The 25220-nt window shown below is 38.8% G+C and overlaps 1 protein-coding gene and 1 long non-coding RNA gene across 4 annotated transcripts in view; one reads left to right on the plus strand and one right to left on the minus strand.

The window, feature by feature from the left end:
• The window catches only part of LOC118015040, a 64689-nt gene extending 57719 nt beyond the window's left edge, over positions 1 to 6970 (plus strand). The window contains exon 4 of the long non-coding RNA XR_004680509.1: positions 6939 to 6970. This is a non-coding gene — a long non-coding RNA (uncharacterized LOC118015040). The remainder of the gene's footprint in view (positions 1 to 6938) is intronic.
• CUNH8orf37 (chromosome unknown C8orf37 homolog) lies at positions 1 to 24885 on the minus strand. Of its 3 annotated transcripts, XM_035011562.1 has the most exons (7): positions 24679 to 24844; positions 19866 to 19975; positions 18983 to 19070; positions 15940 to 16004; positions 15329 to 15394; positions 5732 to 5827; positions 1 to 2158 (listed from the first exon to the last, which is right to left on the minus strand). In XM_035011562.1, exons 2-7 carry the CDS (start codon positions 19916 to 19918, stop codon positions 2005 to 2007), a joined length of 522 nt encoding a protein of 173 aa, XP_034867453.1. In that variant the 5' UTR covers positions 19919 to 19975; positions 24679 to 24844; the 3' UTR covers positions 1 to 2004. The 3 variants fall into 3 exon arrangements, with proteins under 3 accessions (XP_034867453.1, XP_034867451.1, XP_034867452.1); XM_035011560.1 differs by lacking the exon at positions 19866 to 19975 and having other exon boundaries at positions 24679 to 24885; XM_035011561.1 differs by lacking the exon at positions 24679 to 24844 and having other exon boundaries at positions 19866 to 20345.
• Between the last annotated feature and the right edge of the window lie 335 nt (positions 24886 to 25220).

The raw sequence follows: 25220 nt of genomic DNA on the forward strand, positions 1-25220 counted from the left end.
TACAGAATAAAGCTATTTATTATTTATTCATTTCTAGGCAGGATAAGGGTCTGAGAGTATAATACAGTTCAAAGAAAGTAGCTACCTGGCTTGACAAAAAATAGATAATTGCTAAAGTAGAAAATTATTATAAATATTAAAAACAAATAGGCAAAACATCTTGAAAGTTTTATAGACTTTACATTTTAAAATTATAGTTCATCAGAAACTATGATTTTCTTCTGCATTGTTACTAAAATAGTTGCATTGTGGCTTAAATTTCCACTGGTAATAATTTATCCATTTGTATATAAACATAATATTCTTTCTACATTTTAGATTAAAAATTATACAATATTAAAAAGCTTATAAAATAAATTGCTAACAAAAATGTGAACTCATAAATACATTTCTGACACTGGGGAATTATGTTATGGAATGCCAAACATGAGCAATGTATCCAAGATATAGGATAGTAATGAAATAATAAAAGAGAAAAACATATTTTCAAATTAATGATTTAGTAGATTTGCTCATTTGAATAAAGAGAAAACATCACCATTGTGACTAGTGGTTTCTCAATCAAATCCCCTTGTTTCTCATACAATTACACAGAGATAAAATTTTAGGGAGTAAAAAATCTTTATTCAAAGATAAAATCTGTAAACATTGTCAATACAAAAATGTAAGCATCTGCCACTGTGAGTTCACTATGGGTTTTGTTGCAATGCTAGACTTACTAGAGTCAGTTTTACAGGTAAGCAAATGTGTCACACCTAGGAAAAGGATTTTAATGGCCGGTCTTTCTTCTTACTTGAGTGGTGTGACTGGAATGGATTCAGCATAAGACTAAGCAATCACAACTTCACTTCAATTACTCCCTTTCAGCATGCCTTGTGTCATACATTTGAACTATATCTTAGACACATGCAATAAAGAGCTTATGGCAGATTGGAAAGCCCCCAGAATTTTTCCATGGTGCTGGGAACTGATAATTTTGAGATAACTGATTTCCTGAATGTGCTGCTATTGTAGGGTTCCTCCAGCCTCAGAGATGTCAAGGAGGAGCACAACAGATTACCTGTTGGTTCCACTATGTTTTATTTCTTTTCTCATGCACTCATCTAACAATCAACATGTCAACCTGATCCTACCAGAAAATCAACAGGCTGCCTGAGAAAGTATTTTACTTACTGTTCACTTGATGGGATTTTAGGCACTGAAGGCTACAGAACTACTTGGAAAAAATCCAATAATGATCTATCTATATTAAGATTTTTCCTTATGATTATAGGTACACCAACACATTTTTTTATATATAAATGAATATTTACTAACTAGCAAACTAACTTTTGATATCTAAATGAACATAAGGAGAAGAAATAAGCTAAAACTAGAATATATACTTATCATTATTGTGCATAATATCATTTGGAGTTACTGAGGTAAGGTCAATATAGGCAGTGTTTTCATTTACAATAAACCTGTGCTCCCCAAAATCCTTCAGTTAGCCACTGATCACATGGTTTCTGCCATGTCTAAATTCTGATCTTTGGCAACAACAGATCTGACCAGAGGAGATGCTATGTACACCCCCCAGTGACCTCTCTGCACTGGCTGGCTTTATCCCCTTTAAATGTTGTAAATAAGGAATATTTAGCTAAGTGTATTAGCAGTGACTAATACTGCAGTTGCTAATGAATGGCTATATATTTGTATGAAACTCCATAATAAAACTTCCATTTAACAGGAGATAGGCTAGCAAAGAACTAGGATAACTTGCTACCTTACTTACTAAGTGAAATGCCCATACATCAAAAAGAGATAATTCCAAAATGTTAAAGCACATTATCTTCTCAAGTCCATTAGGTCTTTGAAAATCTATACTATATAGTCATTAAATGAAATTTCCTGTCTTTTTCCAAAGGGCATGATACTGCTTCGTACCTCTTTCTAAATATGTTGATAATTACTGGAGACTGCTCTCATTGTATACATTTGTCTGAATACGAAAAGTCTGCATTCTTAATGTTTACCACAAACCCAACGAAGCTGATGATCGGTCTGAAGGTCAGTCAGATCTTCAATAGTTCTCCAGCTACATTGGCAGGCATATGCCCGTGTTCCTTTCTTCTTTACCAACTTTGTTCTTAACTTGTGGAACTCTGGCATGTTGTTCCTATCAATAAAAAATGAAGATTTTAGCACAGTGGCTTTGCTCAGAGCTGAATGACTTAAAAAAAAAAAAGTTCTCATTGCTTTATTTTCCTATCTTTACAACATCTGAACACTAAACAACCTTGGTCTTCTCACCCAAACAACAGAAGATAGGCTTCTGTGTTCTTTCTGATGGTATTTCCTTGGTATCCAGTGCTTTTGAATGGCAATCCTCTAGGCCTGTTTATTAAAGCTGTCGTAATAGAACACAATGAACTAAAAGGCTGAATGAAGAATTACTGATTTGTCCTGTCAGAGATGACACGATATGAGGAGAGAGTGAGAGATATGGTGGTACATTTCCTACCTCAGATACTCACCTACACCATATTCTAAAAGCCCGCAATATGGCCAATGGAGGGCGTATAAGAGGCATAAATAGGCTTCTGATGGGTTAACTATAGCATTTTTCATTAGAGAAAAAGTGCCTGTTATTTCCATTTGTTGAACTAATATTGTATCTTTCATTTGTTTCAATGATATACTTATCGGCAAGATATACTATTAGCAACAGAATAAACGTCTATCCTGCGTTAAATGTCAATAATGTTAAAATAATTAAATCAATGGGCAGGACATCATAAAAAATGATAACCATCTGACTTGATGCTACTATAAAAAAAGACTAGAGAAGTTAATTTAAGTTTAATGAACTGAAAATCAATTATGATTTTCATGATAATCCATGTACTGAATTTATGTAACTATTCTGTGACAGGAAAAAAAGTGAAAAATTCAAAATGAAATGATGAAAAAATACAAAGTAATGTGATGAAATACAGTATGAATATTAAAAAAAGAGACACAAAGTGCTGTCACTGCAACAGAAGGCAGGCTACAAAGTGCCCTCTGGTGGCCAACGGGCACCACACTCAGTACTGGATTGTACAAAATAAGGCATAGTTTAGGTTTGAGCCTAACAAAACCTAGATTTTCCAGGCCAACTGTTTGATTTCAGTAAACTAGGGGGAAGAGATGGATCATCTAAGCTTTATCAGAAAGAAAAAAACTCCACAAAATGAATACTAAATGTTCTTTATTCAATCTGCAATATATTGTGACAAATTTAACATTTGATACTTGACTGAATCCTTAGAGATTTTATGAGTAGGAATCATGAATAGCCAGGAAACTAATTAATGCATTTTGAATTGTTTTTAGGAAGCACATATCTTAAAAGCTTAGAAAAATAATTTTCCATAAACAAAATGATTTAGTAGGAAAATAAAAGCATCTTATTTAGCTACTATGCCAGGATGATCAAGTATAGCTTATACTTCTTTTTGAAAATTCTAGAACTTGTCAAAGCTAGGATACACATTTCCCTCATTTATAAGATAAGGACAATAAAACAAGCCAATGTGCAGACTGATACCACTAAAAATAAATGGCTCCCCATGTTCTGCCAGGCAATCAATGGCACCCTGCAAGTCTTCTGACTTGCCTTCTTTGGTGACCACCTACTTGTACTTTCCTTCGGCTATTACTCCCCACCCTCCTCAAGTGTTTCATCTTCTCCCCACTCCTGTACTTTCAGCAGCTCACATCCTAATTCACACAGCCATGCTATCAGATGTGAAAATCTTCCATTTCCTAGCTTTCCCCTGAATACATCACTATTTTACCTCCTTCAACCCAGTCACAGAGAGCTCACTACAGCATTGACATTACATGCATTCTATAAAAACTATACTAGTTTTCTAAAAATTGATGGTTCATATTGGTGACATAGGGGGTTACTGACCACTCATTACATTAATCAGAGCAGAGGACTGAGAAAAGTCAGAAATGGCAAAACAGACCTGAAATTAAAAGTTAACTTTTCCAACTCTGGGATTAAAAGTGGGCTAACCTGATCAGGGATTTTGGGACTGCACTAGGCTTCATTTGGGTTGGGAAATGTGAAACCTCTCAAATTGTAATTTTTCTATGAATTTGTGTATTTGAATTTTTGTGTATGTGTAGAGAGGATTCAAAGTTTTCATAAGATTTTCACAGTGGTTTGATATGGAAGAGTTTAAAAAACAATTCAAGTAAAGGAGACTCCTATGGATTTACAGGAGAATGGCTGCCAGAAGAGGTGTGGAAGAAAGACTCTCACCTTTTTCTTTATCTATTAGAGAGAGATAGAATATATTCTGATTACTTGTGTCAGAAAATATAACTCTTGTTTAGGCAAAGGTTTGGGGTGGGGGATAGAAATGCATGATGTATGCACTTCATTAATTTTTAGCGCTTAATTTTTATTTGAAAATGTAATGTATAATTCACAGCCTAATTTTATTTATTTATTTATTTATTTATTTATTTATTTAGTTAGTTAGTTAGTTAGTTAGTTAGTTAGTTAAGCAGGCTCCACGCCCAGCACAGAGCCCAACGTGGGGCTTGAACTTAGGACCCTGAAATCAAGATCTGAGCTGAAATCAAGGGTCAGATGCTTAACCAACTGAGCCACCCAGGTGCCCCACGTGATGTATAATTCAGATACATTTTTATAACTTACAATATCTTAAAAACATTAGTTATGGCTTAAGTGTATAAGAATGTATAAACTGCAGAAACATGAGTCAGACACTATCCTGACCCCAAGGAGGGAGGCAGACGTATACCAACCGAAGATTTTCAATCTTCTATTCCAGGGAGTGCTAGAATAGGTACGAAGTGCTGTGGACACATAGGAAAAGATGGATTTACTTCCAAGTTGACGGAGTGGTGAGGGAATCATGAAGGATGTGCAATGAACTGTACCCTTAGGGACAGGTCAGGTTTAGGTAAATAAAGGGTGGGATGGTGGGAAGGCTGCACCAGGAAGGGAAGAGCCTGCATTATCACAGGGAATGGCGGCAGTACTGAGTACTCGGATGCAGCTATAATCTTGTGAAGATGAATGAAGGGGGGGAATCGGAGGGGGAGGCGAACCATGACAGACTATGGACTCTGAGAAACAAACTGAGGGTTCTAGAGGGGAGGGGGGTGGGGGGATGGGTTATCCTGGTGATGGGTATTAAAGAGGGCACGTACTGCATGGAGCACTGGGTGTTATACGCAAACAGTGAATCATGGAACACTACATCAAGAACTAATGATGTAATGTATGGTGACTAACATAACATTAAAAAAAAAAGTAAACTGCAGAAGGACATGCTGGGTGACAGACAGATGGGGGCTGGATGGTGAAGGGTCTTGAATGCTGCACTAAGGAACTTGGACACGACTCCACATGCAGAAGAGTTTTGGGCAAGAGCATGGCACACACAGAGTTATGCGTTAATTCTCAGCAAGGAAAGGGTGGTCTGAAAGAAGTGACTGTAGGCAAAAAATCAGTGAGAAGGCTATTCCTATACTCCTGTCTGGAAGTCACATATCCTCACAGGCTGACAGCAGACAGATGGAGAAGAGGAGATGACAGAAATATGCAAGAGGTGGAGGCCACATGATCTTGCCAAGTCCACCAAGAGATGTTATAGCAAAATAAGAAATATAAAGTTATTGCTTGGTACGTTTTTTCACAGGGTGAAGTTCTTTGGAAACATACCTGAAAAACAGATAATCGCATGATTTGTCCCACATATAGTCGTCGTAGCTTACTACCCAGAAATCACATGCTATACAACGCAGATGATCACATGCTCTGTTCAGAGAAAAACAACAGTACATTAAAGATTACTGGTATGTTTAAATATGGAAATCTGGTGATTTATTCATAGGATACACCACATATTACAGATTACTGAATAAACGACAGAAAAGTAAGGATTAATGTGATTAAAAATTTTTGTATGAAAGGATTATATATCAGGGCGCCTGGGTGGCTCAGTCATTGGGCATCTGCCTTCGGGTCAGGTCATGATCCCAGGGTCCTGGGATAGAGCCCCGCATCAGACTCCCTGCTCAGTGGGGAGCCTGCTTCTTCCTCTCCCTCTGCCTGCTGCTCTGCCTACTTGTGCTCTCTCTCTCTGTCAAATAAATAAAATCTTTAAAAAAAAAAAAAAAAAAAGAAAGGATTATATACCTTTAGGTAAAAATTTTCAGGTTAAATTTCTGCACAAACTTTCAGGTTAAATTTTTGTATAAAGCTTCCTATTTTACTAAGATTTTACACACTGATATGTATATATACACATATGCACACATGCATATCGTATAGATATAAAACAAAGGGATGTGCAGATCTTTTAGTTCAATGGTTTTCAAATTGGGTCTGAGGGAGATGTTCACTTAAGATAACTTCTTTAAGTTGCTTCACTTCCTATTGAAAATTTGAGGGGTGCCTCTATCACAGAATTTGCCACATCATATGGAAATCAAACTGTTTCTGCATAAGCTACTTAAATACTGGGACAATATCTTATTTGCTTCTGCTTCCCCAATATATGGCATTAATGCATTCATTCACTCACTTAAAAGATATTTCCTGAAAGCATACTATGTGCTGGTGAGTTTCTGTCCTCATGGAGCTTATACTCTAATGAGTATAAGAAATAATCCTCATAATAACTAAGTTATATAGTTTGTTAGAAGGTGAAAAGTGTGGGGTGCCTGGGTTGCTCAGGCGTTAAGCGTCTGCCTTCGGCTCAGGTCATGATCCCAGGGTCCTGGGATCGAGTCCCACATTGGGCTCCCTGCTCAGCGGGAGGCCTGCTTCTCCCTCTCCTACTCCCCCTGCTTGTGTTCCCTCTCTCACTGTGTCTCTCTCTGTCAAATAAATAAATAAAATCTTAAAAAAAAAAAAAAGTGAAAAGTGGGGCGCCTGGGTGGCTCAGTTGGTTAAGCGTCTGCCTTCGGCTCAGGTCATGATCCCAGGATCCTGGGATCGAGCCCCGCATCGGGCTCCCTGCTCAGCGGGGAGCCTGCTTCTTCCTCTCCCTCGGCCTGCTGCTCCCCCTCCTTCTGCTCACTCTCTCTCTCTCAAATAAATAAAATCTTTAAAAAAAAGAAGGTGAAAAGTGCTTCCAATTTTTGAAATGATAAGTAGAGTAAATAAAATTGGGAGTATCAGGAAAGAGTGGATTGTAATTCATTAGGTAGAGTAGTCTGCACAGGCCTCACTGAGAAGGTACATACATCTGAGCAGATTCTTTAAGTGGAGTGAGAGGTGGTTAAGAACAGGGGTTAAGAGAAGATTATATTTAAGAAGGGAGGGGAAAAAAGCACATTTTTATGTTGATGGCAAAGCTGCAGTGAAAAGTAAAACACTGATGATACAGGAGAAAGGGGTAGAAGTACTGGAATGACACTTAGCACGTAATAGGTCCTTACTGAATATGTGAGGAAATGAAATGCAACGCAATTCTTAAAACTCATATGCTACATAGTAAATTTAGGAGTAAAATAACAATATATGGAAATACTTATGAACTGCTGTTGCAAACAATTTGATTTATACAATGTGATTTACTTTAAAAACAAGAAACTTCTTCCATTGTCTGAAGTATTTAAAAACTAGAATCAATATAGATACACACTTGACTATCTAAAAATTAAAAGGAAGAAGGGACTTTTTTTTAAAGATTTATTTCAGAGGGAGTTGTGCACCTGTGCACGCGCACATGTACGGGTAGTAGGGGCAGAAAACCTTCAAGCAGACTCCCACTGAGCGCACAGCCTGATGTGGCGCTCAATTTCACGAACCATGAAATCATGACCTGAGCTGAAACGAAGAGTCAGATGCTTAACTGAGCCACCCAGCCGCCCCAATAAGAGATTTTAAGATACTGGGGCGCCTGGGTGGCTCAGTCGTTAAGCGTCTGCTTTCGGCTCAGGTCATGATCCAGGGTCCTGGGATCGAGCCCCGCATCGGGCTCCCTGCTCGGCGGGAAGCCTGCTTCTCCCTCTTTCACTCCCCCTGCTTGTGTTCCCTCTCTCGCTGTCTCTCTCTCTGTCAAATAAATAAAATCTTAAAAAAAAAAAAGAGATTTTAAGATACCAAAAATAAAGAGAAATGACCAGTCAGTGATAGAGTGGAAGAAAATATTTTCAACACATGGTCAAATACTTACACTATACAAGGAGTGCTTACAAATAACAACAAAACTTAAAAATATATTAGATCTCTCTAATACAGGCATCACAGAATACTAGTTAAGAGCACATACTGTGGAGACAGATTGCCTAGGTTCAAATGTATTCCAACTATTTACCAGCTGTGTAACTATAGTCAAATAACTTTGCTGTGACTCATTTTCCCCATCTGTAAAATGGGTAATAATAATACTTATATACCTCATAGAATTGTTATGCAGAACTAATAAGTTAACATTGGTAAAGTGCTTGTAACAATGCCTGGCACAGGGTTTGTTAGTTAAAATAAAACATAATTAAAATTTAAAGCAACCACGAAATAAATGTTTTAACCAATTAAGATAGCAAAAGTTAGCACTCTCAGACATTCCTGGTGGGTATGTGAATTCCTATAACCTTTTGGGAAAAACCTTAGCACTATTTTAAAATTAAAATTATCCTTAGCTGTTGCTCTAGCAACCCCATTTTTGGGAACCTATTACATATAAATGAAAACATCAGGGCACCTGGGTGGCTCAGATGGTTAAGCGTCTGCCTTCGGCTCAGGTCATGATCCCAGGATCTTGGGATCGAGTCCTGCATTGGGCTCCCTGCTCCTTGGGAGCCTGCTTCTCCCTCTGTCTGTCTGTCTCTCTCTGTGTCTCTCATGTGAATAAATAAATAAAATCTTAAAAAAAAACCCAAACACATCAGTCTATAAGCCATTTATCTCAAGAATTTTTACTGCACTGCAAAATTGCTAAGGTGGCAAAAACCAGGATACCATTTGGATACCTATTATAAAGGGAAAAGACTGAATAATATGCAATACATATAGAATATTAGGTAGCCAATAAAGAGAATTAGATTTATCTACTGACCTAGAGGGATGTCCAAAGCAAGGTACACAGTTAACATATATAGCAGGAGCCTATTTTTGTTAAAAACAACCAAAAAAATTTCCTGTATAGGTGTTTGTAAGTTTGTAAGAACATGGGGAAAAATGTGGAAGGTTATATACTATACAGTTAACACTGGCTGCCTCAGGGGTAGTGGGAATGGAGGAGAGAGAAGATTATTATCTTTTTCTTTATACATTTTTAAATTGTTTTATTTTTAAAATAAGCATTCAATACTTCTGCAATAAAAAATAATTTAAAAGCCCCATCATTAGATGGTTTTCCACTTATTTCCCTCTAAAATTCAGATATGGTAACTTCAAAATTGCAAATATTTTTTGGCCTGAAAATTTCTTTGAAAATAAATGCTTTTTATTTTAAAAGTTATTATTAATCATAAAAATAACTAAGCACTCAAAATCTATACCAGTTTCATAAACAATTCCATATTTTCTTTCAAACTGTTAGCAATTTATAGAGTTGTATTTGTACATATGGCAATTCAACACAATTACATTTGTACACATTTGAAATTGGATTTTGAATGTACAAGTCAGGAAATGCAAAATGATGGTTCCCAAAGCTGCCATAACTTGCTTTCTTATGCATATGTAGTTTATTACATGATTGCACAGAGTGTTAACTTTAATGCCTTAATACATATGTGCAATTTGGCTAAATTATTGCTGTTGTGGGAACTATAATTTAGAATTTCCTGACGTTGTGTATGTGTAAAATCTCAACCGTAATGTTAAATACAGCTTTTTAATTTAATTTAAAATTTAGTAGTTTATTCAAATCTATTCACACTACCACATTTTCCTACAAACACTGCCCTGTGAGAAAAATAAAACTAACTTGCAGCTAAGAAATCATTCTGCTGCTACGATTCACTCTATTGGATCATAATTAGTAGCAGTCTATGGAATAATCCAGTCTTACAAGTAGTTTAAAAAATAGGAGAGTAAAATTCGATTTGGCTTGAAAATAATGCCTTGATTTTATCTATACCTTATTAATGCCACCATGCTTCCTGCTACTACTCTTTCTCCTTTCCACCAACTGGGTAAAAGACTCAAATCTTTACACTCTAAAATCATTCAGCAGTACTCCCAAACCAGAGCTTTATCTAGAAATCAAACAAATAAAACACATGGAAAATAGGCAGAATAGACTCAATTTCCTTTATGCCCTGGGCATGTAAATTAGTGCTTATTTTCAGGGCTTAAATATATTTCTCTTCCATAACTATATACATATAAGAGGATGTCTAAAAAAGGGCATGATTCTAATGAAAGATAAATTGTCAGGATTCTTCTTCCAAAATGTGGAGGAATACAAATATAAAGGTGTCACCAACAGCTCTGTCCTTTTGTCCACCTAATACATAACAACTTTTTACTATTTTTAAGGTGTTCCTGATGGGAATGCCCAAAATACAGCCCAATACAGTCTTCTGCCCAGACTCTGGTTCTCAGTTAAATCCTGTCAGATCTACACAGTGGTCTAGGAAGCCTTGCTGTTTGGACAGCTGGAAAATAACAGTAGCCACAATAGCAAAAACAGCTAAGTTTCTTCCCTCTTGCATACGTTACATGGCCTTCTGTAAATTGGTATACTAGAAAGGATAATGGACCAGGAACAAGTTACATATTTGAGTCCTTGGTTTGTAATAACTTCTGTGATCTTGGTAAGGCACATTACTTGGAAGTCATTCTTGAGAACATTCTCTTTTACTTCCCATAGCCATTTAAACACTGAGTTCTGTCAATTCTAGATTCTAAATGGCACAAATATGACACCTTTTCCCTACAGCTACTGTCACTACTCAGGTCAGAGCTACCATCCCCGTCTCTTTCCTGGAGCACTGTAACTACTACCTGCTGACTGTTCTCCCTGTGTCCTCTCCTGTCTTGCCCCTCCAACTTCCAAACCATTTTCCATTCAGCAGCCAAAATGACTTTCTTTAGAAACACAAATACGATTGTCACCCCATCTGCCAAAAACAAAAACCAAAACACACCCCCCAAAACAATTAAAGGCTTCCACTGCATATGACACACTTTTCCTAAAATCCTCCAGAGGACTACAGGACCCCAAACCAAATGTGCCTCGACTACCTCTCCAGCCCCATCAAGAGCCATTCTTTCCCCCACTCACTATGTTGCAGCTCATCTGGCTGCCCTCTGCTACTCCAGCTCAGGGATCATCTAACACTGTGTGCCCTCTGGCTCTAATGGTCTCCTCTCTTTGCTAACTTATTTTTCATACTGTAATCTGATTAAATGTTATTTGGTTGGGAAAGCATTCTCTAGCCCTTCATATTAGCTGGGGTGCTAATTATCTATGCTTATTGTACCCTGCACTTTCCCTTCACATTATGTATTATGTAGGACCTAGCAAGCAGGTGGTTAATTAATATGTGTTCAGTGAATTTAACACCAGTGTCTCAATTTCCTCATTTATCAAATGGGGTTAAAAAGTCTTGCTCCAAGGGGCACCTGGGTGGCTCAGTCATTAAGCGTATGCCTTCGGCTCAGGTCATGATCCCAGAGTCCTGGGATCAAGCCCCACATCGGGCTCCCTCCTCAGTGGGAGGCCTGCTTCTCCCTCTCCCACTCCCCCTGCTTGTATTCCCTCTCTCACTGTCTCTCTCTATCAAATAAATAAATAAAATCTTTTTTTTTTAAAAGATTTATTTATTTATTTGAGAGAGCAAGAATGAAAGAGAGAGAGAGTACATGAGAGGGGGGAGGGTTAGAGGGAGAAGCAGGCTCCTCGCCGATCCGGGAGCCCGATGCGGGACTCGATCCCAGGACTCCAGGATCATGACCTGAGCTGAAGGCAGTCGCTTAACCAACTGAGCCACCCAGGCGCCCCCAAATAAATAAATAAAATCTTAAAAAAAAAAAGTCTTGCTCTATTTGCATCTTTTTTTTTTTTTTTTTTTTTCCCTGTGGAGCTAAACCAATAAGCATCTATAAAAAAGTGCTCTGGACAGTATAAAGTACTTCACACATAAAATGTTTTACGTGCACGTGAACAAGTATAGGCTTATCTTTCTGTGGGTGCAGATCTGTGTTAGGAAGAGGTTGGTCCATAAGGGTATCTTTGTAATGGGGTGGAAGAAAAGACCTGTGAATATACACAGTTACCTATGCATATATATGCAAACAGTATGTGTTTTTTCATCTTGTAGCTGTGCAGAAAGTAGGAAGGAGTTTGATGGATACTGGCATGCTCATGGATCAATATTGTGTGAAAGGACCCTCACGCTATAAAAATAAGTCATTTTTGGGTGCCTGGGTGGCTCAGACGGTTAAGCGTCTGCCTTTGGCTCAGGTCATGATCCCAGGGTCCTGGGATCGAGTCCCGCATCGGGCTCCCTGCTCAGCCAGGAGCCTGCCTCACCCTCTGCCTCTCTGTCTCTGATGAATAAATAAAATCTTAAAAAAAAAATAATAAAAAAACAAAAATAGGCCATTCTTCTGTCCACTTAAATTCCATCTGGAGCAAGATTCTTCTGTGCTAGAACCAAATCAAAGTACATGTAAAAAATACTATATAAAAGAAAATCCTCATGAAATATTTACTCTTTGAAAGTAAACCAGAATGGATCGTCTTAGAGACCATTTTTATTTATTTATTATTTTTATTTTTTGAGAGAGAGACTGAGAGAGAGTGAGCGCACGTGGCGGGGGAGCAGAGGGAGAGGGAGAGATCTTAAGCAGGCTCCTTGGCCCAGCATGGAGCCCAATGCAGGGCTCAATCTCACGACCCTGAGATCATGACCTAAGCAGAAATCAAGAGTCAGATGCTTACCTGACTGCGCCACCCAGGCGCCCTGAGACCATTTTAAAAATTAGAAGACCTCTGTAAGTAAACACTGATACATATTTCCTGAGATAAAATGGAAAAGTAGTAGGAGAATATAGGATTCTGGGCACCGAGGGAGAACACAGTGAGAAGGCAGCACTGACAGATGAGAAAAGACAAACGAATAACTGCAAACTATTACTCAAACTATCTTCGCTGTCTTTTGCACCACAGGCATACTATAATGTATTATTCCATTTAATCCTCCCAGTATCTCCGTGGAGTGTGTTCAGTTTTTACGGGTGAGGAAACCAGTTTCAGAAGACACATACCTTCTCTAAAGGTTTCACATCTCCTCATAAGGGGCACAATGAAAGATCTGAACTTGGGCATTCTGCCATCAGAACGCTTTCTCTTCATGCTCTAGGGTGTCATCATTCACCTCTTTACCACTTCCTCTCCTGGCTAGGGTTTTATTTATTCATTTATTTACTTTTGGTATCTAGTATTTAGCGCAGGGCCTAGGACATGCTGGGCATTCAATGAATATTATAAAAAGAAAAGAAAAAAGAAGCTCAAATAGAATGACGAAATAAATTTGTAGATAAGCAGATAAGACAGTGAGGACATACATTAGAGAGGAGGGTCATTCCAGACAGGGAATAAATGTAAAAATACTCAGAAGCAGAAAGATGTAAGTGGAAAGCAGGGGATAACAAATGTTCTAGTTGGAAGTGGACTATCTGACCTGGGTTCTCACTGGAGGTGAAGGGACCAAGAAGAGAAAGAACACAATTTGGTAAAGCAAATAACCCTAGAGTTAATGTGAGACAAACAGCAACTCTCATTTTCCCTCTGAACAGGGGAGATGTGCTCAGAAGAATAAGTTAGGGATATTATCCTTCATGCTGTATGTGAGTGAAGCGAGAGAGGAAGTGGATGGTAACAGGGAAGCTGCTGCAGTTCCTAGGTGATTGGAAAGAACCTGGGACTGGAGGGGGTATGGTCTGGAAAAACGGAGAAAAGTCCCAGTGACTCCACCCGGTAAGTCAGGATTGACAGCAACCTGACTATACTCTTCTCTAAGGGCCAGTTTGTGTCTCTGATTCTTTGTATAGCTAGCCCTCAACACACAATAATTCAAGTGCTGTCAATTGTTACTTACAGCCCTTACAGCAGGCAGCACCCTAGTGGGCTTCTGTTAGCCTGTCTGCTGCCTGCTGTTTCCGATACAGGCTTCCCCAGACTCTCAAGTTTCCTTTGGTCCCATAGTCTTTCTTCCTAGGTTTCCTAGGATCTAGGCCAGCACCACCACAACCCCAACGTCTTTTCAGATCCTACTTCTATTATTCAATATAACCGTTATTCCTCCTAAAACATGGTCAACATGCAATCATGTATCTCATTCTTCTCTTTCTTAAAAAATTAACAGAAAATAAAAAAGTGTTTTAGAAATAACTAGACAAAATATAATAATCTAGGCAAACAGGCCTCTGCAAAAATAGAATCAACAGTATCAGGACAACAGAAAGATATGCTTAAAACCAATCTGTTTCCCTACATTATGACAATGATAATGGAATATGCTAGCAGTATGGAGTAGGTGGTATCGTGACCACAAGACTGCCCTGAAAGGGGTGAGGAGTGAGATAGTGGGTGTATGGGATGGGGAAGTGACAAAGAAAGGAGGATTTCTGCATTTTAAATACGTAAAATCAAGCGACTATGCTTGAGAACTTTCTGAGTACTGAAGACCCAGCTTTCTCATGCTGGCCGAGATGGTGGGTAATGCATCACGTGTCCGCATGGCCACATTGCTTCGCCTGTCTTCTCCACTGGCTTCTACTGCCCAGAAGGCAAAAATGGCAAGGCAGAAGCTCACTCTCTTGGTGTCCTGTGGAAAGCAGGCTGGCACTGGAGTGACCCAAGCATTTCAAGTGGGGCTCAGAAATGGGCATCAACACAATGGGTATATACCATATACCCAATATCACAGCTTTCAAAAGCTATTGCCCAGAATAACAAACATTTCAGTACAGTGTTCTTAGACTGGCTAATAAAACACACGTCTGATTTTGACATAGATGGATGCCAAGAACTACATTTTAACAACAGGGTTATCAACTGTGAAAAACCTAATAAAAAAGATAATCTATTTCTTTTTTTTAAAAAGATTTATTTATCTGAGAGAGAAAGAGAGAATGTGTATGCGCACACGCACAAGCAGGGGGAGGGGCAGAGGGAGAGGAAGAGAGAGAGAAAGAGAATCCCAAGCAGAACCCCTGCTGAGACGGGAGCCTGCCATGGGGCTCAGATCTCACAACCCTGAGATCATGACCTGAGCCGAAAATCAAGTTGGACACTTAACTAATTGAGCTGGCCAGGCGCCTCAAGAAAATCTATTTCTGACATCCTACCTCTGTGAAGTACGTGTCCCGATTCCGCACGGAGCAGTGCTTCCACCGAGGTACACTGGGCTGCAACTAGACAGGTTCGATAGATGGAAGGAAAAAATTACAACAGAAAAATATGAGAAGTTAATTTGGCCTCATTGACTCTATATTCTTGTAATCAAATTGTATATTTTCCTGAGCAGGCCAATTATTTCAAAGAAGAGGCGTTTATTCCAGGATCCCTGCATTATTGGATATAACCTATACATTCAGGAGCACTCAAGGAGTTAAAATGAGTCACCAAAAAATGTGTTTGCCAAACAATATAAGGGACAAAGTAAAGACTGAAGAGTATAACAGAACATTAATTTTGAGAAACTGTTCACACTTATTTTTTTTTCATACGGCAGAAAATTATTTACAATAGCAATAATCTTCCATTCAAGTTCTTTTACACCAAGGGGTCACAGACCATAAGAACACTGAAGATACTGCTATTGGTCTTTCTCCTGAAAGCCAACCAGTGCTTTGTTGTTCAATGTCACTGTTGTTTAAATGGTAACAAAATCTATAAGGCTTTGCTCATGGTGTTTGCTCACTAGTGTGTGTAATTCACTAAAGCCATCTCAACTTACCTTTTACCAAGGCCTTGAATGGAAGCTCTGACAGATGTGTTAACTGAAGATTTAGATTTTAATTTCTGTTAAAAAACAAAACAAAACAAAACAATAAAAGGCCAAGGGTAACTTAGAGAATTCTAACATAAAAACTAATATTCTTTATTTTATAACAAGAATATTTTTTAAATGACTTAAATAAAAATTCTGTATCATTTTAAGGTTTCTGAAATAAAAACAATGATCAAAACCTTTTAAAGGCAAAAGGGAAGTAGACCTCCCTGAGGAATTAGTAAATTACTCGGCTAACTTTTAGTCTAGGAAATTGATATACTGCCATTATTAGCATGCTAAGATTTAGAGTCACTTTATAACTCTTCAGTTAATACCAAGTTCAGTGATTTAATATGAAGGATCTGCTATTTAAAACTTCATCCTGGAAAAATTCAATTGAGGAAAAAAACCTCGGACTCATTTTTAAAGGCTGTGAATGGTACTCACCTGAACTAAAAATAAACTAACCAAACTGCTGGGTAACTTCAGGAATATTAATTTTGATCAAATAAAATGGTATCAACCAATAGACATTCAAGGAAATTGTAGACCTACCTAGTCACAACTACACAGTAGTTCCTATATGGTTACATAACATCATCATCATTAGTAAGCATTTATTAAGTGTTAACTGGCGTATGGTACCAAACAGCATAAACCAACCACATACTAGGACCACCGCCAAGGAAAGGAAGTTGGAGAAAAGGCAATTTAAACTATGCAGAGACATGCCTTCATCTTACCTTGTAGGTGAGGAAATTTAATGGAGGCAAAAATATTTCATTTTACAATTTCTCTTAACTTTCTTATTTGATGTTAGAACTGGAAAAATTTTTGGTGCAGGTCTGAAAAAATAATGTGCATCTTTTTTTTGAGAAGAGTATTTCATGTGCCATCCACTTATGGCTCGAAGCTGGCACACTGCGGCATTTGTTGTCATTCTTGGGCTTTCTTGTGTGGGTCTGAGAGCAGTTCAGAAACTCAACAGAATGAATGCGTGAGTGATGGGGGAGGAAGCAGTACTCTCAAGAGCATAATCTGGTCTGGACAAGGTGGGCATGCACACCTCTTCACAGACACCTCTTTTCCTCACCCAGTCCATGTTTGAAACAGACCTGCTCTTCTCCAGAAATTTATTCAGGTTGTTTTTTCCCTTGCAGTCTGGAGAATGGATATAGTAACTAAAAAAAGGGAGCATACAGAAGTACATAGACGTTTACCTCTTCATGATTGTAGGAATTATTCTTATTTCAAATTAGTGTATTTTAAAGCTAAAGCAGAGAAATATTTCCTTCTCCTTCTGAAATGTCTTGAACTAAAGAGACAGTGCCTCATATATAGATACACATCCTGTAGTACTTAATAATGAATTGTTCAGATGATCCATGAATAACAAGAACATCATGTAGTCTTCTCTATTAATTAAATTAGCATTGCTATTTAGCATTTATGATGCATTCTTGTTTGCAGAGTATTCAACACCATTATTACTATGTTGATGTGTTAATCACACAGCTTATTAATTTACCACCTGCTTATGAACTGAAAATGTTAAATTTAGAGAAATAAAGACCTTAAGCTCTGTATCAGTCATTTGATTTTTAGTCTGGCTGACAAAAATAAAAGTGGCTCATATGCATATCCTTACCACCATCACCGCCTAGTGATTTTTAGTCTATCTAGCTTTAATCTTCCCCCTTTAAAAAAAACCTCTTTGGTATTATATTTATTCTTAGATTTTTTTTTCTTCTTTGTGGTCTCTGTAATATAGACTTCCATTTGGTCTCTTCTTAAATCTCACAAATATATTTTACACCCACCACACTGGTAAAAAATTAAAGTATACAGATTTTCATCTACTGCTGGTGAGAAGAATAGAAATGATATAGTCACTCTGGAAAACATTTTGGCAATGGGTAGAAAAGTGGAAGATAAAGCACACTTAATGACCTAGCAATTCCTCCCCTAGGTTTGCACATCCTAGAGAAACTCCTGTATGTAGGTAAAAGAACACATGGGAAAATATCCGATGAAACACTGTTTTAAAAGCAACAACTGGGAGGCATCTAGGTGGCTCAGTTGGTTAAGCGACTGCCTTTTGCTCAGGTCATGATCCCGGGGGTCCTGGGATTGAGTCCCACATCGGGCCTCCCTTGCTCTGTGGGGAGCCTGCTTCTCCCTCTCCCTCTGCCTGCCACTCTCCCTGTTGTGCTGTCAAATAAATAAATAAAATCTAAAAAAAAAAAAAAAAAAGCAACAACTGGGTACAATCTAAATGTCTATTACCAGGGAAGTGGATAAATAAACTGTGGTAAGTCACATAATGGACTATTGTCAGTTAAAATGGTTTATGATTATACAAGTATAATTAAAAAATAAAAGTATGGATGGAAAGGACAGGTTACCTCTGGGAATGAAGGCAGTAGAGTAGGATTTGGAGAGTTCTTAAACTATATCTATAATTTCTATTTCTTTAAAGGAAAAATCCAGAGAAGCAAATATGACAAAACATTAAGATATGTTCACTATGGGTGGTAAATACATAGTTGGCTGTTACACTGTTTTATGAGCTTTTTATAAAGTTGATAGATACAAAAGCATTTAAACATTAAAATACTAACAATTTACTCACTGGTTCATGGGTAACAGCAATGGCATTGCATCTGAGATATCAAGCACATTCCTATAATAAAAGCTGTTTTTGGTCTTTTAGAAAAGTGTTCTTAGAATATATAAATAAAATAACCAACTTCATCTGTGAGCTGACTTCTGCTCTAACAGCTTTTCTAATTTTTCGTTCTTGCTAAGAAACGAACAGCAAATTACATGAGAGTTTTTAATATTTTATTTCTTCTACAACTCTAAGTGGAATAATTCCCTTAAAACAATTGTATTTTTCAGAATTCAAAGGACTAGATACTTGTGTATTCTATACATTTTCAGACTATTTTAAACTTGTTTTGAAATAATGAAAAGAATTACTGCACACTTATAATACTTAACTTACAAAGGTTTTTTTGTCAAAGTTGGGTTCTTCAAATATTTCATTAATAAGACTGTCAAGATCATCTTCTTCCTCAAATGTTTCTGCTGATCTGAAAACAAAACAGCTGAAGCTTAAGTACAGATAAAGTCAGTATCAGAAGAATTTTGCTTAAATAGTCTATTATTACAGTTGATAACAGAAGGATAATTGTGATGTTAATTATTTTCCCTCTATGGACATAGTTGAAGACTGTTGAGACAAAGATGTAGTTTATCAGGTACAAATTCACATACATACGTTACTATTTCACACTTAAAATAAGACATTTAAGGGGGCACCTGGGTGGCTCAGTGGTTAAGCGTCTGCCTTCGGCTCAGGTCATGATCCCACGGTCCTGGGATCGAGCCCCACATCGGGCCCCCTGCTCAGCCAGGAGCCTGCCTCTCCCTCTCCTGCTCCCCCTGCTTGTATTCCCCCTCTAGCTGTCTCTCTCTCTGTGTCAAATAAATAAAATCTTTAAAAAAAAAGACATTTAAAGCTATACGTTATATTCAAGAGAAAGCTGGGCATGCACTTTATAAATTATGGACTTATTTAAAGAACACAAAATATGTACCATTTTAAGTAGAACCTGAGAATTATAAACAAAGATAATTTTAATGAGTTTTTTTCTAATTTTTTCCCTAAGAGTTCCACTGTAAGTCAAATAATTGTACCTTTTTACTACAGAAGCTGGAGGTTATATAATCAAATGATCAATATAAAAAAAAAGAGCAATATTCACCTGATAGAGTATCTCAACTACCTTTCTATTTTGTGCAGGGAAAGCCATCACAGAATTATTGATACAAACCGTTACTCTGCAAAACCTCTATTTAATAGCTAACATTTACTGAATACTTACAATATAGGTGAAGAAGCAGGGACTGAGAGATTCAGAAACTCGCCCAAGGTCATACAACTAGTGGGAGGAGACGCTTGGAATTCAATCTAGGGCAGTCCGGACACCTAACACTAAACAAGATGAACTCTTTTTAGAGTTTATATGTTACAGATGCTTCACATCAACTTTATAACTTCATTAGACCATTAAAATATTTGTTTTAGAAGACAAGTTTTTTAGTCAGATTCTAACTTTAGAAATGTATTTACTCTGAAAATTCTTGAGGATTATACTCCTTCTTTGTTACTGCTTGGAGTAATTAACCCAATGTAAGAAAAACCAGATAGTGCTGCTTAATACCGAATGTCTGATTCCATCTACCTCCAGGCTTGCCTCTTCAGTTGTTCCCTCCCTAACTTTTATCCTTAAAGTCTTCCACCCAGTACTGGCTTGTTCTCTTGACTTACAAGTATGCACAAGACTTATTTTTATTTATTTTTATTAAAGATTTTATTTATTTTTTGACAGAGAGAGACACAGCGAGAGAGGGAACACAAGCAGGGGGAGTGGGAGAGGGAGAAGCAGGCTTCCCGCAGAGCAGGGAGCCCGATGTGGGGCTCAATCCCAGGACCCTGGGATCATGACCTGAGCCGAAGGCAGACGCTTAACGACTGAGCCACCCAGGCACCCCAAGACTTACTCTTTTAAGAAACACTCCAGGAGCGCCTGGGTGGCTCAGTTGGTTAAGCGACTGCCTTTGGCTCAGGTCATGATCCTGGAGTCCCTGGATCGAGTCCCTGGATCGAGTCCCTGGATCGAGTCCCGCATCGGGCTTCCTGCTCAGCAGGGAGTCTGCTTCTTCCTCTGACCCTCTTCCCTCTCGTGCTCTCATTCTCTAATAAATAAATAAAATCTTAAAAAAAAAAAAAAAAAACCACTCCAAAAAACTCTATTGAGCTGCTCCCCCTTACTACTGAAGTCGATCTACTGCCTTACAAGTGTATTGGATGGTGATCTGGATGAGGGTTTCTCAACCACTGACATTTGGGGCCACACCATTCTTTAGTGTGTGTATGGTGGAAGAAGTAGGGCTGTTGTCCATTGTACGATGTTTTCCAGTATCCCTAACTTCTACCCACTAGATGCCAGTAGATGCATATATACCCTTCCCCGGTTGTGACAATTAAAAATGCCAAGACATTGCCAAATGCCCCTTGAGTGGTAAAATCCTCACTGGTTGAGAACTACTGACCTACTTTAAACTCCTTAATCTCTCTGAACCTCAGATATTTTAAATGTAAAAAGGAGATCTAGACAACTATTTATAACTTCTTCCAGGTGTAATATTCTATCTCTGGCCCCTATAACCCTCAACTACAGTAAAACTCTTCTCTCAAAGGTCAATACTGCCCACATCACTAAATTCAATGGCCCTTTTCAGTTCCAATCCTCTTTAACCTTTCAGAAACACCTGACACTGTTAGGTACCAATTCCTTCAATTTCTTTTATGACAGCAGGTTGCTAAGTTGTCCTCTTGAAATTCTCCCCTCCTTTAGTTTTCACAACATACTCTTTGGGTTCTAGTCCCTCACGCAGTTTCACAATTTCAAGAATCAGATACACTCAAACTTTATCAAACCAATAAATACTATTAGGGATCCAAATTTATTAAGATTCTGGTCTGTTACACAATTTCATGATGCATACAACTGCCTATGCTTTATTGTAGAAATGCCATCATTTCAATGAGACTGCATACAAATTTTATTTTATTTTTTTAAAGATTTTATTTATTTGACAGAGAGGTACATAGTGAGAGGGGAACACAAGCAGGGGGAGTGGGAGAGGGAGAAGCAAGCTTCCCGCCGAGCAGGGAGCCCGATGTGGGGCTCGATCCCAGGACCCTGGGATCAGGACCTGAGCCGAAGGCAGACGCTAAACGACTGAGCCACCCAGCCACCCCCTGCATACAAATTTTAAAGGACTGTATAATACTTCCTTTTAATCTTTTTTTTAAAGATTTTATTTATTTATTTGAGAGAGACAGCGAGAGAGGGAACACAAGCAGGGGGAGTAGGAGAGGGAGAAGCAGGCTTCCCACTAAGCAGAGAGCCTGATGCGGGCTCAATCCCAGGACCCTGGGATCATGACCTGAGCTGAAGGCAGACGCTTAACGACTGAGCCACCCAGGCGTCCCTCTTTTAATCTTTTGATGCTATAATACAGTAATCTTTTTTTAAAGTTTATTTATTTTTTTAGTAATCTCTACACCAAACGTGGGGCTCAAACTCATGACCTCGAGATCAAGAGTCACATGCTTTTCCAACTAAGCCAGCCAGGTGTCCTTATAATACAGTAACCTTAATCAAAGGTTAATAAACATTTATTGGTTTCCCCCTCAACTTCGCTTCTTTTATTGTAATCTTGATTAAAAATATAGTTTTTGTCAAAAATAAAAGGTATACTCTAAATAAAAAAAATTAAACAGTTGAAACCTACAATTAAATGTGAAAGGTATATATAAAAGCTTAAATCTAGATCTACAATATCCTGGTAGACTTGGAAATATGACCTTGGGCAAGTAACTCTTTTACTAAGTCTTAGTTTGGTCAGTGAAAGGGAGATAATATGATTCACGTCATAGGGTTGGGGAGAGTAAATGAAATAACACATACAGAGCACTTAGCATATAGAAAGGACTCAATAAATGTTGGCTATTATTATAACTATTATCTAGGAGATTATGATATTATCTGTAAATATTCCCATCTGTATCATCCTGAACCACTTTAGTCCTATGCAGTTCAACTCACAGCATTTTTTTTTTAAACTAATCATGTACTTCTCTTTATCATTTTGAACACTTCAACAACTTGTATATGTTTTGATCTCTTACATTAGCAGTCGTTCCTGGTATCCAGATGTTGCATGGTCATTTATTTTATTATTTGCAGACCTATCATTTAATAGACTTCAGTATTTTAACTCTTATAAGGGAAAGAGATAACAGCTGCATTGCTTTACAGTTGGTAGATAGTCTCCTGTTAATAAATTCATAATATAAATCGATTCCTAATTTTTAAATATCAATTCTGGCTCATGATAAAATTTTTATATTTGACATTATATACCACGTAGGGATTGTATTTGGGTATTAGGTTTAGGGCCGTTGCTGTTTTTTTTTGCATAATTTACAATTACATTACCAAATGAAAAGTTTTAACACATGAATAACAACAGTACTGGCTTGCTACCGCTTTTATAAATGTATTACTGAAAAATCTGATGTAGTAAGGTGAGGTGAGATGCTAGAAACATTATGGATGGATTTCAGTAGTGCAATAAGTGGCTATGGAGAGAGGCATAAAAGGACCTGTTCTTGAAAAGGATCCACCTTAGCAGCCGTTTCCATTTTGAGGAGCCTGCTCCAAGACATCCTATCCCTCTGCACACTAGTTTTCCTAAGATGAACAGGCTTTGGAAGGCTCTTAGATAAATTCTCTCCATCCCAAAAGGAATGAATAAAAAGAACAAAAGAAATTGCAAAGTAACACTGCTTGTGGGATGGGGATGGTGGATGTACTGGGAATGAGTACATAAGGACCTCCAGCATACCAGACAATAACATACAAATTAATGAGAGTGATATTTGCACAAACATTCAGTCAAGAAAGCATTAGCCCCTTCAAAGTAGTCATTTTAGTTGGCTCTACACTTGATTTTTAGAATGCTGCCCCGTACTCAACTAATTTTTAGAACTTCCATTTCTGAACTTCAGAATCTTCTCAATGTTTTTATCTTCCAAGGGTTCATTTTTATAAACAATGCCATTAGCGGTTATATCTGATAAACTGGGTACCAATGTTGTTGGTAAAGACTTCTGGGAAATCATGCCCACGAACACCAAGACCAAACAAAACCAAACCACAGATGCAGGCATAAATTGACAAGAATGACTTTCTTGGGTTGTTCCAAAGCTGCCTTTGTGTAATTCCACAAACATTTCCAACAGAGTTACTGCAGAGGCTCCCAAGTCATCACTTTGAAGGACAATATGCATTCTGATGCAACAATTTTGACCTTTTGGGATTGAGGAGAAAATGAGAGGAAAAAGGAAGTCCTTTTATGATTATACGGAATCAAAGAGATTAACAAATTTGAAAGGTAGTTTTTTGGATCAAAAACCAGAATATTTAAGAAATCTCAAATTTCAATTTGGATGCGAGATTCCCTGGGACCTTAACTGGGGGTGGTTGGATTAATACAGTGTTCACAATAATTAACCATTTATCATAAATGTAATCTTATTCAATTCTCTGAGTTAAAAAAAAAAAAAAAAGCTAATGATGACACAGAAGAGAACGGAATCGTTTTCTCCAACAACCGGCCCAAGGATTATTCTGCTTGGGAATTGGGTCAGAGGCGATAGGCTGAGGTTCTCTTTGGGAACGAACACCTGACGGGGGTGGGGGGGCTGGAATGAGAACCGCTCAGGCTGACAGAGCTGGTCAGAGAGGCCCTCTCGGGGCTCAGGGGAGGGCCCCTAAGCTGCACCTCTCTCCCCCCACCTCCATTAGGTCCCCCGGGGCTCCGTCTGGGTGAAAGAGACTGGGTGAGGTCTCTCACGGGCGGGGCTAGCTCACTGGGGCTTGCCCGGGTTGCCGAATTGGGCCTTGGTAAGAGACGCTCAAGTCCTCCTGTGTGCTATCCCGGGGGTGGGGAGCTGAGGATCTGGGCCCGACTAGGGACAGAAGCTGGAGATCGTGGGCAGAGGGCGGCTTCAGGGCGTGGAGCAGGCTTTACCAGGACAGCTCACCCTTCCCGCCTGTTAACCTGAGATTCTCTTTCGCCTCGGCTCGGTTCCGGTCGTTGCTGAGGATGCCGCCGCCGCAGCCTCTGGGCCGCTGCACTATGCCCAGTCTCGGTGGGTCGGGTCTGCAAAATTTGGACTCGACCTCATCCAAGAGCTCGTCCAAGTCCTCCGCCATCTTGAAACGTTACGTCTTTCCCCCGTTCCCGTCGCGGCAGCGCCGGTTGGTTTCCAGGGGCAACGCGAGGACCCGCCGAGCGTGCCCGCGCCCGCGCCCGCGCCCGCGCATGCGTTCGCCGTCCCAAGACGGCCCAGGCGTTCGCGACCTTTGGGGTTAACGCGCTCGAGCAGAAGGACGCCGTGGGTCCGCGACTTCTGGTGGCGCTGGGCTACCCCTGGGGCCAGAGGTCGGAGCTGTCCCTTTCTGCGTGACCTCGCGACGCTTTGCTTTTTTTCGTTGCAGATTGGCGTGTTTTGTCCCATCTCCCCCTCCTGGGCCCAGGTTGTAACCACAATCACACGACACCGTAGCTCCCTCGTTCGCTCCTTTTATGGCCCCCTTGGG

The sequence above is a fragment of the Mirounga leonina genome, unplaced genomic scaffold (genome assembly GCF_011800145.1).
Source record: "Mirounga leonina isolate KUSES-001 unplaced genomic scaffold, KU_Mleo_1.0 Mir_165, whole genome shotgun sequence".
In the NCBI taxonomy this organism is placed as follows: Eukaryota; Metazoa; Chordata; class Mammalia; order Carnivora; family Phocidae; genus Mirounga; species Mirounga leonina.

Coding starts and splice junctions, on each gene's coding strand:
- CUNH8orf37 (XM_035011560.1), bottom strand. CDS start 24,833: ATGGCGGAGGACTTGGACGAGCTCTTGGATGAGGTCGAGTCCAAATTT. Junction 16,005..18,982: donor ACTTTGACAAAAAAACCTTT/GTAAGTTAAGTA, acceptor GTTTTTTAACAG/AAATTAAAATCTAAATCTTC. Junction 5,828..15,328: donor GGGACACGTACTTCACAGAG/GTAGGATGTCAG, acceptor TTCTCTGAACAG/AGCATGTGATCATCTGCGTT.